We start from the raw sequence: 17,566 nt of genomic DNA on the forward strand, positions 1-17,566 counted from the left end.
GTGAGTAAGGTCGTTTATCATACTTTGCCATAACATATTTTATCCATCACATGACCCTAAGTCTTGGATAACGGCGATTTATTTACTTTGGATAATTATGTTCGAATTCAGTGCCTTGATTTTCTCTTGATGCGTGTCCTATTTCAGTGTTTTCCGTTAAACCGTGTTATGTTGTTCTGTGTCTTTCGATGTTATTCTGCAGGCTATAGTTCCTCAGACATTGAGCTTCCATGTGTTACAATTACCTTTTATCTCTTTGGGCTCTATAACATCAGATGCAACTGTTTCATTTATTATTTCTGGTTCATCTGTTAACGGTTTTGGTTTTATACTTCCTGGAATTTCTGGCACTACTCTCAGGTAGCCCATTCATGTGTTTTGTCAACTCTGGTATCTGATTTTCAGTCTTTTTAAATGCATGTACAATGTATATTTGTCATCTCTCTACTTGTTGTACACCTTTTAAGTCCTGTGTCCGGGTTCTTCGTTAGGTTTAAGTGTCAACGGTGTTTGTTAGTGATCTACAGGTATTTTAATCTGTTTATCTGTCACCTACTTCAGGAACTACTTTGTTTTCTCTAACTGATTTTTCTGCAAGCTGTCTAATTTTGACCGTTATTCTCACTGCTTGTTTATGCATGGTTTTTGTTTTGTCCGTACTGTATCTTCTTGCACTTCTGCAACTACTGTTCGACCTGTAATATTTTGGAGTTTTTGATCTTTAAGCTCGACTGACCCGTGTGTTATTACACAGTCATCTGCCGACTCACTGGGAAAATCTTGTTCATGTGTCTCCACCACTTGTGTACATGATGTCTTTCTAGGTTCTTGATCTTCATTCACTACTTTATCATTAGTCTTAACTGGTTCATCATTTAACTTTATGGGTTTACAATCAATTACACTCGCCTATGACCTGAATCCGAATCTATTTGGAGGCAAAAACTTTTATGTAGTTCAGCATTTGACATTAGCATGTCGTCTCCTGTACAATTATATTAATCAGTTAGCTGTTTGACGTTAATTTAGAAAACTAGATCATTTTTAGAAGATCAAGAACCTAGAACGACATCTTGTACACAAGTGGTGGAGACTCATGAACAAGATTTTCCCAGTGAGTCGGCAGATGACTGAGTAGTAACACACGGGTCAGTAGAGCTTGAAGATCAAAAACCCATGGATATTGTAGGTCAAACAGTAGTTGCAGAAGTGAATGAGATAAGTACCTGTGGTTATACGGACAAAACAAAAGCGATGCATAATCAAGCAGTGAAAATTACGATCAAAATTAGACAATCTTGACAAAAACATCAGTTAGTGAACACAAAGTGGTTCCTGAAGTAGGTGACAGATAAACATATTGAAATGCTTGTAGATCACTAACAAACACTGTTGACACTTAAACTTGAAATGCACGAAGAATCCGAACACAAGACTTAAAAGATGTATAGCAAGTAGAGAAATGACAGATATACATTGTACATGCATATAAAAAGACTGAAAATCAGATACAAGAGTTGACACAACATATGGATGGGCTAGCAGGTAGCAGAAAGGTAGTTGTAACACATGGAATCGTAATGCCCAGAGAACTATAGCCTGCAGAATAACATGGGAAAAAAGAGAAAAAAACAGAACAACATAACACGGTTTGACGAAAGAAGGTAAAACATTGAAAATAGCACAGGCATTAAGAGAAAAACAAGACGCTGAATTTATACATATCCAAAGTAAATAAATCGCCGTTATCCCAGACTTAAGGTCCTGTGATGTTATGGCAAAGTATGATAAACGACCTTACTCATGTATGTTTGAAGAAACTTGTGAAACGTGATATGAACCAAAGCTTTGAAAAGAAACAACAACATTTTCACTTAGTTTCAGAGTGTAATGGACTTTAATTTATAAAGAAAACATACTTGGAATAAGTAGCACACATTTATTATTAAAACAAACGAAAACATTTTGAATAATTTTTCATACAACATCATGAAAAGGTAAAAAGTAAATATATAAGCAGTATATGGTGATTGTTAGGACAGCTTATTGAGCTGGTTATTCATTTTTTTTTCTTTTGCGTTAAAAAAAAGATTTATCGTACTTAAACATTTAATGCTATCTCACTGGACACATGATTTTGATTCAGCGTTGATGCAAAGTTGATACTTGATTTCCTGTTATCAACGTTGAATCATTCATGTGTTTCGACCACCATATATGAGCCGTGCCATGGGAAAACCAACATAGTGGGTATGCGACCAGCATGGATCCAGACCAGCCTGCGCATCCGCGCAGTCTGGTCAGGATCCATGCTGTTCGCTAACAGTTTCTCCAATTCCAATAGGCTTTAAAAGCGAACAGCATGGAGTCTGACCAGACTGCGCGGATGCGCAGGCTGGTCTGGATCCATGCTGGTCGCAAACCCACTATGTTGGTTTTCTCATGGCACGGCTCATATAAGTACTTGCTCGGCAGTCTTAAAGGTAACTCTTCGAATGTCAATTCGAAGGTCAATCGTTCGTATCATTGTCCGAGTACTTGAACACTCTGAGATGTTCTTGAGTGTCTTCCACCTAACTAAGAGTCCAGTAAACTCGTTCTTCCCAGGAGAAACGGATTTGCGTGTATCAGTGCTACTAACCGAACATGTTAAAGAACTAGACGGGCTAGGCTACTAGTATGTTAGCCAGATTTCTCACTGTCCCTCTCTTTATCTCGCTCTGTGTCTGTAGTCTTGTAGAGGATACGAATTTGTCATGGTGGGTGGCTATGTTTGTATGTATAGTGTACTTAAACATGTTTATCTTGAAAGGGGCGCTATGTAAATCCGGTATATCATAATGATAATTATGTCACTAGTATTACAATAAATAGCATGTCATCTTGTTATCAGTTTATATACCTGTACAATCATAATAATTAACCCTTACCATGCTAAATTTCTATAATGAACTGGTCCAGCTTCCAATTTGGGCAGTACCATTTATCATTTGAAGGGGTGTTTACTAAAAATTTACTGACTGAATAGCGAACAGTGCAGACCATGATCAGACTGCACGGATGTGCAGGCTGATCTTGGTCTGCACTGGTCGCAAAGGCAGAATCACTTGCCGCCAGCAAGCTAAGGGTTAATTAAATTACAGTTTAACAAGATAAGTATCTTTTTAACAGTTAATGTCGTTTAAATGTGATACTTTTTCAACATTTCTGTTACAATAGAATGGCGTTAAACATACATCTCCATATTTTCACTCCTGTTACATTACAATATAATAAAGAAGAGTTATGTTAAATGTTTTAATACATGGTTATAAATTTTGTTTGTTATGTTTTCCAGAATGGTTATATCTTTCAAAAATAATCAAAATATTGTTTGACTTTCTAAAAAAGAACGTTTTGTCTAGCCTTTCTAGTCAAATTTATCTCCTGTATCAGACAGTGTCCTTGACGTAACACATAGTTATTGCAGTTATGAAAAATCACGAGGTTGTAAACCTTTTTTAAAAAAACATTTTCGCTATTTTCAGTCTGGGACATGTTTCCCATTTGTTGAGCAATGATTCTAATTTTATGTTCAATAAACATAGGAACTGTTCTTAGTTTTCTGTTTAAATGTCACTGCCATAACAAAAAGGTGTCCTTCTTGTTACACAAATGTCCCTACTGTAACACTGTAGATATCTTCGATTATAATTTCCGCTGTTATCTTCTTATTTAGTAATCTTAGTACTTTGGAACATTAGAGCTTTCTTTTCACACGAGTACTGGTTAAAATTTGATCTATTGACCGAATTAAAGTACAATTAATATCTAAACTATGTAATAAATTATTTTTTTTTAATATCACCTGAAATACGTCACAATTTTGTTTTGTGATACATATAGGACGTAGATGTTTTTTTTCTATAAAGATATGTCTGGATGTGTTTACTGTATCTTATGATAAAGTATCAGTCACTGATATTATTGTTACATGTGTACAGGAGGGAAAACATGTTGGTTCTGCCTTCAGAATATGTTCTGTTTTGGTAAAACGAAGAGGTATTAAGCTCGCATTCATTTAAATTTACATTGAGATAACTTCTGTTGATAAAATCCACCAGAGGAAAACAAAAAATGATGATGGTCAGTTTTCAAAAGTTACCAGCTCTAAAATATAGAATGACTCATGTACGAATCATATCTCATATCTGAATTTTAAAACAGAAAGCAAGTTTTATCATAAGCAGACAGTGTATGACGACTATAAACTTTTACAAAAAAAAGGCTGATAACCTGTGCTTCACTATAAATTAATATAATATTGGTCAAGTGTCCCAAGTTACCCCACTCAGTTGGGGTAACTTGGGATATTTAAGTTGTATTAAAATTGCTTTTTACCCAAATAGTATCGTTATCTGATTGAATACATGTTTATTATATAAATCATATAAAATCAATGATGTGATACATCTAAATAAGTATGTGTAATTTAAACATAAACTTAACATAATACATTTTGTACTTATACATGTGATTTTTACATTTGAAGTTTAAAACAGTCTTAAAACCTACTTAACTTATATTTTGTTATCAAATATGAACGGGACAACTAAAACAAATTACAAAGAAATAAAGACCATAACTAGCTTTTGCGTATATGAAGAATGGGGGTGAGGGGGGATGGGGTGCAGAATTTAGGAGAGTGGAGATCTAGAAGAATCTACGGGCACCGCTCTCGGAAAATGTGTGTCAACTGTGCAGTCTGACCAATATTTAGCATTTGGTTTAGCCTGAATACTTGACACAACGTCATCTTTTATAGGAGTAACTAACAAAAAGAAATACTTGATTAGCGTTTATATTTCACTGTCAGCTGGTCCATTCTATTCACATATTGTAAATACCACTAATTAATGTACGTTTTGCTAACAGTTTCTTCTAAAATTAGAGCTATCACTATAGGTATAAATGTTCCCCCGCACGCACTGACACAGTACACTGCAATGTGACGCACACAAGATTGCAGAATTATGTGGACTGTATGCATATAGACTGTACGTATACAGTATAGTAACAGAAACAAAGTCCCATAACTCTACAGAATGTTTATCAAAAGGAACGTAACATGCAACATGCACAACTAGGGTTGGTACTGATCCCTTCTGTGAAGTTTCATTAAACTGTGTGTAAGGTTTCGGAAGATTATGCGCGTACAAGATTGCATATGCAAACTTATGTACATAGTATGTTAACAAAAAACAAAGTCCCATAACTCTGTAATTTTTGTCTGAAAAAATCTAACATGCCCCATGCACAACTACTATTGTTACTGATCACCTGTGTGAAGTTTTTTTTAAATTTAGTCAAGGGGATGTGGAGAGGTTGTGCGCACAAGATTTGTCTATGTATATAGTATAGTAACAAAAAACAAAGTCCCGTAAATCTGCATTTTTTTTCTGAAAGAACCTAATATGCCCCATGCACAACTACTGTTGTTACTGATCACTTGTTTGATGTTTCATTAAACTGTGTCAGGGAGATGAGGAGAGATGGCGCACACAAGATTGTCTCTACGGACAACCTGAAACAATTATACCCCCCCCCACCCCTTACAACTTTGTTATTCGGGGGGTACAATAAATGAAATATCAATATTAGGATATTAAAAGGTCTAAACTCGCCGGATTTTAAAGGGGGGATGAGGGGGGATGAGGGGGGACGGGGTCTTGGGACCATCTCCAAATAAATAAGCCAGTGACACTAAACAGTGATTTGGATAATCAGAGCTAAGAAAGATTGGTCAGAGTATTTAAGGGAAATGATTAAAAATGTAAAAAATATTATATAGTCGGTACACTGTATCATGCAAAATGCAAGTCAATAAAATAAAATAATTATACTTTTTAATGAAATGTTAAGAAAATGATGTCATTTCTATGATTTGCAATGATATTACATTATTCAAAAGCCTGCTCACGTAACTTATTTGCATGACGTCACATTTATGACCAAGCCGTATCGAAATTAATTATCATTAATTTTACATTTACTGTCGATTACCGGAGACAAATAAAATCAGACGACGATTTCTACTGAATGTTTTGCAAGACAGTAACATAACGAGAATATTTGAATGCACCACCTGAGAAAAATAGATTAATAATTGTATACAGCTTGTATTTGTTCTTATTTTTATTTTTGCTTAGTAGATCTAATACTCAAACAAATACCTAAGGAAGTCGATCCTTAAAATATTTCGAAATTTCTTCGGGAGAAAACTTTGTCGTAATAGGCACATATGATCTTTTTAAGGGACGTAACCCATATTTCCTCAGTTCACTGAAAAAAGAAGTGTCCCAGTTACCCCATTGTCCCAGTTACCCCCTTTTACCCTTACTCTTTCTTGAATACATGTATATATTAGACAAAATTATCTTACAGGCTGAACATAAAATGTGCATTGTACAGAAGTGAGTATTACATATAATATTATAAGGTTTTAATGGAGATAGGAATCACGTTTAGTCTAGTTATATAATAAAAACAATTTTATTTGTTACAAATATTCAACGGCCGTGTTTTTACCTGTTAATTATGTAGTAACTCAGACCGGCGACACTACCAGTACAGTTGAGTGAAACAACAACTTTGGTGCTGTCTGGTGTGGCCTTAACAAACACGTCTTCATTTACTGTTATACTCCCTGCTGTTGAACCTGCAAAAATAAACCAAAATGTATCAGTATGACGTAGTAAGCTTAAATGATATGTGCGCAAACAATTTTACATCATTAGTACGAGCAAACGAGGGGTATGGTAGCTTGTATCCTGGGGAAAATTAAACGAGTAAGACTTATCCTGAAGTTTAAAGCATTATGAAAGAGACGACGATGATTGTGTAGTAATTTGTGCATAGCATGGCGATATCAGGGCGGTAGGATAACGATAGCAGGTTGGCATTATTTCATCCTCTCATCCTACTATCTCTATCTTACCATACAACATACTATCGCTATTCTACTGTCATACCACCGCCATTCTACTATCTACTTTCGTCATCATGCAACCCTACCATCACCATCCCAAAACCCTACCATCGCCATCCTACTATTCTACCATCACCATCCTACTATCCTACCGTCGCCATCTATTCTACCATCACCATCCTACTATCCTACCATCGCCATCTAACTATTCTACCATCGATATCCTCCTATCCTACCTTCCCCATCCTACAGCCTTAACATCACCATCATACTACCCTACCATCACCATCCTACAATTGTCATCCTACAGTCTTAACATCACCATCATACTACCCTACCATCACTTTTGACTTTTACAACGGAATTTTCACCGCCTAAAGGCCTTTCAGATCAACTGACTTCAGACAGTACTTAACATCTATTATAAATAAATGAACAAAAATCTAACGTCTACTAGAATAAAAAAAAATAATGATAAACACTAACGCTGTGACACAGTGTAGTATAGATACTGTGTCCACGGTCCTGTTCCTGCCAGTGACGTTGCTCGGATCCGGAACTGGTATTTACCAGGTGTCAGTTTGTACAATGTGAAATTACTTCTACCAGTGCCATTGTTTAGAAGGCAGATTAACACAGGCTGCTATACAAATTAAACAATTAATATTTATTTTATGTATTTATTCTAAACGAGCTAAAATGTGAAAGGCATGGTATATCTCTGACAAAGTTATAGAATGTCATTTACAGTATAGAATGTTTATCAATATCGGATAACTGAAATATTATATACCCTTCTCAAATGCGCTCACTTGATTGGTCGAAATGAGTGCACGCGCGGGTCCGCAAAAAGCGATTTTGACCTGCAAAAGTGATAATGACTCTTGTGATATAACTTTTTCTTATAGCATAGGTATGACATATGGGCCAGTCAAATGAATGCATTTGAGAAAGGCATATAATATAACAATTATAGACTTATGTTTCGGTCAAAAGGTGTTTTACGGACCTATGAAATGTTATTGACCTCAACATAAGTCAATAATTGTATAATAAAAAGTAAAACCTTTATTTGTTTATTACAGTGTCATCCCTTCAGAGAGGCCCAGCCATTCTGGCTAATGAGACACCTACATACATTGAACAACATTACTTCTCTATGATACCAGGCAGTAGGCAGGTAGGCAATCATTAACCATTATTTAACTAGCTGGCGGCTCACCAAACGATCTGTCTTCAGTAACATGACCCGCATCTGTCAGGGCTCGAACTTACGACCTCGAACTTGCGGGGCAAAGTACGTTATCAAAAGGCTTTTTAAAAATATGCGCACATGCTGGGGTGTGGGAGGATGTATCCCCCTCCCGCTGGTGGGATACGGGGTGCATATCCCGAAAATTGTTTTAAATATCAACTTCAAATGATGCACTCAGGCCGCTACTGAGAACGGGTATGATTAGCTGTTGCGGAATTCAATTGATAGAAAAAGTGAATCTGTATACGATGGCCCATTTTAATGTATGTTTTTCATGATGTTGGTCAGAATGTTGGAACCCTTTCAACATTGTGTCATATGCGACCATAAACTAGGTCGACAATATTGTCAATGTGAATAAAAATCAAAAAAGTTCTTGTACTTCTCATTGTTTTTAATGCCTGATTTTAGCCAATTCACAAAAAGTAATGAAACAATTTGAAGGATAATCCTTTCTGTAAATAATAGTTGTACAGGTGTCCCTTAAGAAAAAGATATTTTGTGTTTATATTAAAGTTTTAAACTTTGCTTTGTGCTCACTAGTATTTGAACAATTTGACCTACGTAGTTTACAAATAGACTGAATGATAATGGAATTCTGAATGACATTGTCGTTTGGTTTTTCATACCTATTTTTCATGAGAAATTGTATAGACCTATAATTAAGACACACCAATCGACAGGTTTTACAATTAATGCAGTCTATTGCATCATAGCCTGACCAATTCAAGGAAAAAGTACACGAAAAGACGTTACCCTTAGACGTAACAGAAACAGCGTCTGGGAAAAGCCGGAATAACCCAGATTTGAAAATAATGTAAACACCCTGTTTGACAGTATTTGCGATAGAACAACATAGAATGTAATAAAGTAAAGCACGAGTGGGAATGGCATGCACATAATAGGTGAAAGTAAATTTTAGAAGGAGTAGTACTACCAGGTCTCAGCACTGTGATTCTGAAACCATTGTACATTAAAAATATCACAAGAGAAATCTGTCTTAGAAGATACATGACCCCTACTTTTCTCTTCATTTTACGAAATTCTTAAAAATGAGGTAAGAATATGTTCTCTAAAATTGGTCAAGCTATATGTGGAAGCTCTTTGAAAATTGTCAGTGTTACATAGAATGAATAGGAAGTACTATTTAGGGTAGTCTTACCTGTATGATATTTCGGCGTTCTCCGTTTTTTACCGAAGAATACCGAAATACTTAATGAAAATACATGGAATTGCCGAGTGTAATAACGTCCATTACCATGTTTCCATATGGATTATGTGGGTCGTTTCGCATGTTTTCAATGTCGTAATTGAGGATGATACCATTCGGATGAGCCGGTTCAGTCCATTCCAGTCGAATGCCATTTTTCACTTCTTCTGTTCTGACAGTGCTTTCATCCACAAGGTCTGATTGCTCTGGAAAGGAAAGCATAACGAAATGGCAGCTATGCAAAAAATGTGTATTATTTAGCCTCACGTTTTGAGAATAAATGATAAAATCTGTAAAAAGTTCCTTTGGATGCAAAGAATGCAACCAAAACGAATAAAAGCAGACTCGGTTTAATTCAGTCTGTTCATGAGAGGTAATGAAATGTGCAACATCTCTCACGCCCCCTAACACCGGCTTAAGCGAAACTCTATTATACTTAGGTTGAATGGAGTCCATGATCCCAAAGGACAAGAAAATATAACAACACTGAATCCAAGTGCGGGGAGACTTTTTACAGCCGCCACACGGTACTTAAAGATTGCTGTTGTGATCTGTAAAAAGATCCTTTGGAAGCAAAGAACACCACCAATCGACAACAAAACAGAGAGAAAATGAGAGTTGTTTCACATGACAATTGAACAGCATATAAAACATGCATATTATTCTATAAAACAATTTTCAGTTTACAGATATAAGCATAAAGGGGTCATACTTTTGGATAGTCCAACGCCTTCAACAACTATTTTCAAACAATTGTTACATTCGTTTCGATACAAATGAAATAATGACCCAGTTCTAAAATTTCACATAACTAGGTGGAACGTAATTTTCAGCAATTGTTTATTTTTTTTTTTTTGACAAATGACATTAATTTTTTAAAGAGGGAGGGGGCCTCTTTTTGAAAAAAAATTAGGTTTCCATTGCCGCAGGCAGAACATGTAATATTGTTGGTAAGTTACAGTTCCTTTATCAAATATTTCTATTATAACCCCAGGTAAATCTTTGATAAGCAAGGGTATTCGGGTAGCCACATACGACGCGGTCGAAGGCAAATAAAGTTCTGTGTCAAGTGTCATTTTGGAAGGACTGTATATTGTACTGAATGTCACTAATTGAAAAGTCCCACATGTATGGGGCAGAACGACAGAACGTGTAAGATTGTTGGTAAGATGTTGTTTGTTTATAAAATATTTCTGTCTTTTGGTGATATACTCCTTACCCTTAACCAGACTTAACCACGCAAAATTTGAGAGACCACATAATTTATTTCAGACTGGCAGTGTATAAACTAGAGCTACCACAAATGCCCTCTCTGAAAGCCTTGTTTTAAAAGCTTATAACTGTAGTAAATAATAATAATTATTTTGTACGTTGAAACACTTGTCACTGTACCTTTTTCGATCAGTCTTACAGATTCCTTTCAGTGGATAAAAATTAACCACATTCAATCATAATTTTTAAAAGGAGAAAAATATAAGAAATGGTAACAAAAATAGAGTTAATTTGATAATTTATGGTTCCTTCGTTCCATACATTCATTCGTTTTCATTTTCCAAAGAGTAAAACCGCATTAAATTTCCATCAGTGTAGTTAAGAATATTGCCTAATACGTCAATTATTACAAAAAATAAGTACTTAAAAGGATTTTATTTCAGAATTACTCAGATCAAATATTTGACTACTGAGCTTTCATTTCCTCTTATTGTCATGTACACCCACATCAACTTACATTAACAACCCACTGTCCTTTTCATATGGACTGTGACTCAATGCAGACTTGGAGCGCCGTTATAAATTACAGTCTCCGGTACATACCGGATTAACTAAATTTGAACGAAAATATCTTAAATGTATATATTTTGTAACCGTGGTGATACTAACCCTAACCTTTAGTCAGTATTTTATGCATATTGTACACTAAATGCATGCGGACATGCAAAAAATATGCATATTTTTGCCGTGCGCTACCATTGATAATCACTTTCGGGCATGCGCAGAAGACCGCTCCAAGTCTGCAATGAGTTACATCGCCTTTTCATATGCCGCCAGACATACTCCTAGTGGCTTAATATAAAGTTCCTGTGAAATACGTTGGTTTCAGAGCTATTCCGGTAAATCATTGTCCATGTGCAAAAGGTGGAAACGGTGGCAAAATTGTCTTAATGGGCATAAATGCATTTTAATACCATATTATTAATAAGTTCCAATCCAGTCCGTGCATATGTGAACGGAAAATTGAAGGAAATGGTATTTTCAGGACAGATTTATAAAGGGGAATTAATTTTGTCTAGAGTAAGTTTCAGAGATGCTTAAAGAAAAAAAACAACGTTTGTTACAATGCCCAAGTCAAAAAGTGGAATACCTTTGTTGAAATTCCAGTGATAGGATAAGTTCTAGAACTTTGTGAATTTAGATTAAAATCTCAATTTTATGATGTTTAGGTCAATAAGGCTACAATTCAGAAATATAGAAAGAAATGTCAGTGTTGTGAAATCTTGAAAAGGGGTAAAGGGGTAAAAATGCAAGAGCTTATTATCGTTAACATATTTGTAAGTGGCATGGGTCTCCTTTTTGATAAGTATTTCTATTTATGTAGAAACACTGAATATTGTTATAGCAATAAAATATGATAAAAGTAATGATTTCCGCCTTAGCAATCTGAGCAAATGTGCTTACTATTTGGCAATGTCGTTCCCCATTCAATCGCATTTCCGCTACACATCGTGTCTCGGTCTTGATATTTAGTATGACAAGCCTGAACCTGTAATAATTTGAACAGTTGTGAGGTGAGTTCTGTTATGATCAAATAAAACGCTACCCAGATATTAACACTGTTATAGCACACTTCAAATAATGTTTCGCATGCCTTCCAACATTGCCTTGCAAAAAGTAACAGAAAAGTAGGTCCCTACACAAACTAGATGTGTATCCATAGGACACAGATGCCGGCCCCCCCCCCCCCTCCACTTCCCCACCCCCACTGTTACATGGTTTAATGACTCGGGCTAAACAATTTTTAAGATGTTTGCAACACAAACTTTTAAGAACCTTATGTGTATTCTTCACTTAGATGGCCATAACTCTGGCCTAGCTGAGTAAAATCCTAAAGAGAACACTTCATAGGCTATAAAACAATCCTCTAATGTTTTATGATTTTAGGTCAAGTACATTTTAACATACATGTTTAACAAACTTTCTTTTTTGAGTAAGTCTGGACAAGAAGTCTGGTCTTGTGTAGTGAAATAATGACTGTAGGTAAAATATTTTCGGAGCTACGCGCGACAAAACATTAAAATGACAATTTTTTCCTAGGTAAGAAGCCATAACTCCTACAATACTAAATGAATCCAGACACGACACCCCAGGTGCAGAACTAAACATGCTGACCAACATTCTTGTAAACTTTGGTGACTCTAAGTCAAATACTTTTGGAGCTACGCGCGACACAACATTAAAACGACAGATTTTTAACTAAGTCAGGGGCCATATATCCTACATGACTGAATGAAGCCGGACGCGAAACCCCAGGTGCACAACTGCACATGCTGACCAATATTCCTGTAAACTTTAGTGAATCTAGACCAAATTCTTTTGGAGCTACCCGCGACACAGCATTAAAATGACCAATTTTTTACTAAGTCTGGGGCCATAACTCCTACAATACTGAATGAATCCGGACGCGAAACCCCAGGTGCACAACTACACATGCTGACCAACATTCCTGTAAAGTTTTGTGATTCTACGTCAAATACTTTTGAAGCTAGGCGCGACACAACATTCTCGGAAGGACGGACGGACGGACAAGAGCAAATCTATATGCCCCCACCACTCATGGGGTGGGGGTCGGGGCACAAAAAGTACAAAAAAAAAAACTTGAGGCTTGTGGACAAAGAAGTAGGAAAAGTAGGAGGTTATTAACATAACATTTGCAATGGTTACCTAAATAACTGTTAATACTATACCTACATTGGAAACCAAATAATGACCCAAGTTGTTTTGACAGGCAGTTTCTGTGCTTTAATTCGTGTGCCCATCAGCCTTGATATGAGGCAATGTATTGCAGGAAGCACAAAAGGCTCTAGAAACTGCCAGCAACACATCAAGATTTCATCATCTGCAACTATAACTTCAGTGCTCCCTCTCTACAACAATGCCCTTAGGTAGACAGAAAATAGGTTGTTGTTCGGAGGGAGTTGTTGTAGAGAGGTAAAATAAAGAACAATTAGCTCATATTTTGGAGTCAGTAGAAATTGTTGTAGCAAAAGATGAATTGTTGTTCAGAAGGCCGTTGTAGAGAGGGAGCAATGTACTCATTTCCTTTTTTTAAATGTCAAGCAAAAAAAATAGGAGAAGTAGGAAGTTTTCATCAAAAAATAGGAAGAAAAAAGTACTAAAATTTAGGACAAAGTAGGAACGCCGGAAGGCCTGTAGTTTGATGATGTCTGTGATATAGAAAATGTACAATTCTCTTGAAATTATACTTTCGTTAAAAGAGAGTAATTACAAAATTTCATAAAAGTAAGAAAACATATGTTTCTAGCTAGAATTTAACTCTGTGTGCATTGTATATTTCTGTTAATTGAAAAAGTTTCCCAAAGTGTAAAAAAAATGTAAGAAAATGTTGCTTAAATACGGTTTAATACCTTAAAGCACCTAATCCATTTGTTAATGATAAAATATCTTTTGAACATATATAAAGTCATCTATACGTCTGTACATAAAGCTAATACTACAGGTAAGTGCTGCTGTTTCTATGTTGAATGATACTGCTCCTATATTAAATGGACATGGCCACCTGATCAGTTACACAGCATGCAAAAGGCAGCATAACACATTGATTGTCTTGTCGTTAAATCTGTACACACCTATTAACATGCTACCCGTACCTCGAAACTGTACTTCTGATAATTTCCTAAGTTGGTTACAATAAATTCTTCTGTATTATACACATGAGCAAAATTGATTGGATTTTCCCCACTGTCGATGTCTGAGTTTTCTGCGGACCGTCGGTCTTTGTTTCTATACATCCTGAAACATGCATAAACCTGTCTGTCAAGCAGCCGCCAAGCTAACCATTTTAACTATATTATTAGTATGATTGTTCACCTGCTAAATAAAATCTGGAAAGTAGATCCCTCGGAAGCACCGAAAACAAGGCAAACAGTGAAAATTGCAGGCTCGGTTTGATTGAGTCTGTTCATGTGCAGTAATGGAAAATGCAACACTGCCCACGCCCCTTAGCACCGGCTTAAGCAGTATTCAATCTTCAAATCTAAATGAGTTGAAATCAATGATCCCGAAAGACCTGAAAATACATGTATAACAACACTGAGATGAAGTCGGGACGACTTTTTACGGCCGCCATACAGCACTTAACACCCGCTGTTGTGAAGTAAATAAAATCTGGAAAGTAGATCCCTCGGAAGCACCGAAAACAAGGCAAACAGTGAAAATTGCAGACTCTGTTTGATTGAGTCTGTTCATGAGCAGTAATGGAAAATGCAACACTGCCCACGCCCCCTAGCACCGGCTTAAGCAGTTTTTAATCTTCAAATCTAAATGGGCTGAAATCAATGATCCCGAAGGACCAGAAAATATAACAACACTGAGATGAAGTCGGGGCGACTTTTTACGGCCGCCACACAGCACTTAACACCCGCTGTTGTGAAGTAAATAAAATCTGGAAAGTAGATCCCTCGGAAGCACCGAAAACAAGGCAAACAGTGAAAATTGCAGACTCGGTTTGATTGAGTCTGTTCAGCAGTAATGGAAAATGCAACACTGCCCACGCCCCCTAGCACCGGCTTAAGCAGTATTCAATCTTCAAATCTAAATGAGTTGAAATCAATGATCCCGAAGGACTAGAAAATATAACAACACTGAGATGAAGTCGGGAAGAATTAATAACCAAAAGGTATTCAAATTGGTGTACCAAAACAACTGTTTACGGATTTCCTCCGAGTCTGATGACAAAGGCCCAAGAAGTTTCGATTGATATCATATAGTTATTAAATCAGATTTTTGACTAGAGATGCTTTTGAGAAAAGTGCATGTCTCCCACAACTGCCTAATCATCTAAATAGTAAGTTAGTCTTTCTATACTGTTTACTTAGAGCACATATGCATGCGCTTTTTTGACACCACAAGGACCACTACACTACTTTTAAAACTAGTATAGACGCTTTTTGAGGTCAAAAATGCGCAAGAATTGGTGTTTTTTTTTTTTTTGGTAATTCAAGGGCCATAATTCCGAAGTGCCTGGGCCGGTTTTCGAACTTGGCCGAGCACACACAAACACATTTTGTTCAAGTTTGGTGAAGATCGGTTGAGAAATGTTCGACTTTGTGACAGACACACACACAAACACACGCACGCACGCACGCTCGCACGCACGCACACACACACACACACACACACAGCCTGGTGTAAATCAGGATGTCTCCCACACTACTGTGTGGTGGGAGACATAATAATAGCGTGATTTCTGTATATATCCGTTTAAAAAATCAGATATAGTTTTACGTTTGTATATATATTTACTTAGTTAAGATTTTATTTGGTCAGTGTCCTTGTGGTGTAAATGTATCTCATTTTCAGGAAAAAGTAAAAATATTGATGGTTCAACTCAGAAATGAGAAAAAATCTGTAAAAAGAAGGACCATTTACACAGGGAAATGAAGATGAAATACAATATTGAAAACTTATTAATAATAGCTGAAAGAAAAATGATTTTAACAAAACAGATCAAGAATTCCATACTGTGATAACATGAAAAAAACCGTCTGTGATCCATCAGAACACAAACATGGTGCATACTTTAAGTTTTGTGAGCGCGCGTGTGTGTATGCGTGCGTGCGTACGTAAATGCAGGCCTGCGTACGTGCGTGTTTGTGCTGGAGGGGATGGCATCATACTTCTTGAAACGATCCATGTTTCGGGAAAATGGTATCCTTAATTAAATAAAAGTCTATAAACAATTCTCTTCAGTTTTTATAAATGATGTTGACACTGTGATGCAATATTTAGAACCTAGCCCTGCACATAATATTAATGTTACAGAAACCGGCGTAAGAAAGCTGATCCTGAGCATTTATCCAAACTTTTAAACAGTAAAATTCTGACAAACCAACAGTAAAAGAAGTAGCTGATAATCCTATTGTTAAACCTACTTCAAAATACAGGTTTTTTGTTAGGGATCCATATATAAAAAAAGAAATTAAAAAATAGGACATTGGAGCAGTCAGATTTGTTACCGGACAACTGTTGAGAGTAGAAGATAAGATAGCCGCCGTCCTCCTTTTACAAGAGCCACTGCTACCAACATATTGATTCATCTATACCGGAATACTGTTAAGAGTAGAAGATAAGATAGCCGCCGTCCTCCTTTTACAAGAGCCACTGCTACCAACATATTGATTCATCTATACCGGAAAACTGTTGAGAGTAGAAAATAAGATAGTCGCCGTCCTCCTTTTACAAGAACCACTGCTACCAACATATTGATTCATCTATACCGGACAACTGTTGAGAGTAGAAGATAAGATAGTCGCCGTCCTCCCTTTACAAGAACAACTGCTACCAACATACTGATTCATCTATACCGGAAAACATTTGAGAGCAGAAGATAAGATAGCCGCCGTCCTCTCTTTACAAGAACCTACTTATCTTACTATATTTCACAAGATCGTTCATTACCTCGTTGATAAAGCTCCTATCTTACACAGGACTAGCAATACACAAACACTACTTTGGTTATCAGCTACTCATCACACCACCTCAGTATTACAAATTTTAATATTTTCATTTTGGCCGAAAACAGTCCTTGTGTGGAACTCTTTCATCCATCACAGGTAGCAAATGTGACAGAATTGCAAGATTTAAGGGAACTTTTTGCTGCATTAGCGATCTCAATAATACATGTCAATCGCATTTTTCTTTGAATCCAACTAAACCTATTTTCTTGGACCTTGATTTTCATACTGATGTGCATAATGTATATATGACAACTGAAAATTTTATAAAGTGAATGAAATTGGTAAAACAAGAGGGCCATGATGGCCCTATATCGTTCACCTGTTATCATTGCTCTTGAGGACAAGAAGGTCCTCAGTAAAATATCAAAGTCCAAAGGACA

At 36.3% G+C, this 17,566-nt stretch overlaps 1 protein-coding gene across 2 annotated transcripts in view; it reads right to left on the bottom strand.

The window, feature by feature from the left end:
- The window catches only part of LOC123533007 (insulin-like peptide receptor), a 50,159-nt gene that overhangs the window by 12,529 nt on the left and 20,064 nt on the right, over positions 1–17,566 (bottom strand). The window contains exons 13-17 of one of the 2 annotated variants that reach the window (XM_053517607.1): positions 14,319–14,460; positions 12,109–12,193; positions 9,481–9,638; positions 7,454–7,607; positions 6,568–6,697 (exon numbers count right to left, since the gene is read on the bottom strand). In XM_053517607.1, the coding sequence (XP_053373582.1) occupies positions 6,568–6,697; positions 7,454–7,607; positions 9,481–9,638; positions 12,109–12,193; positions 14,319–14,460 (669 nt within the window). Of the gene's footprint in view, positions 1–6,567; positions 6,698–7,453; positions 7,611–9,480; positions 9,639–12,108; positions 12,194–14,318; positions 14,461–17,566 lie in introns of both variants that reach the window. The other variant, XM_053517606.1, reaches the window with a different exon arrangement.

The sequence above is a fragment of the Mercenaria mercenaria genome, chromosome 11 (assembly GCF_021730395.1).
Source record: "Mercenaria mercenaria strain notata chromosome 11, MADL_Memer_1, whole genome shotgun sequence".
In the NCBI taxonomy this organism is placed as follows: Eukaryota; Metazoa; Mollusca; class Bivalvia; order Venerida; family Veneridae; genus Mercenaria; species Mercenaria mercenaria.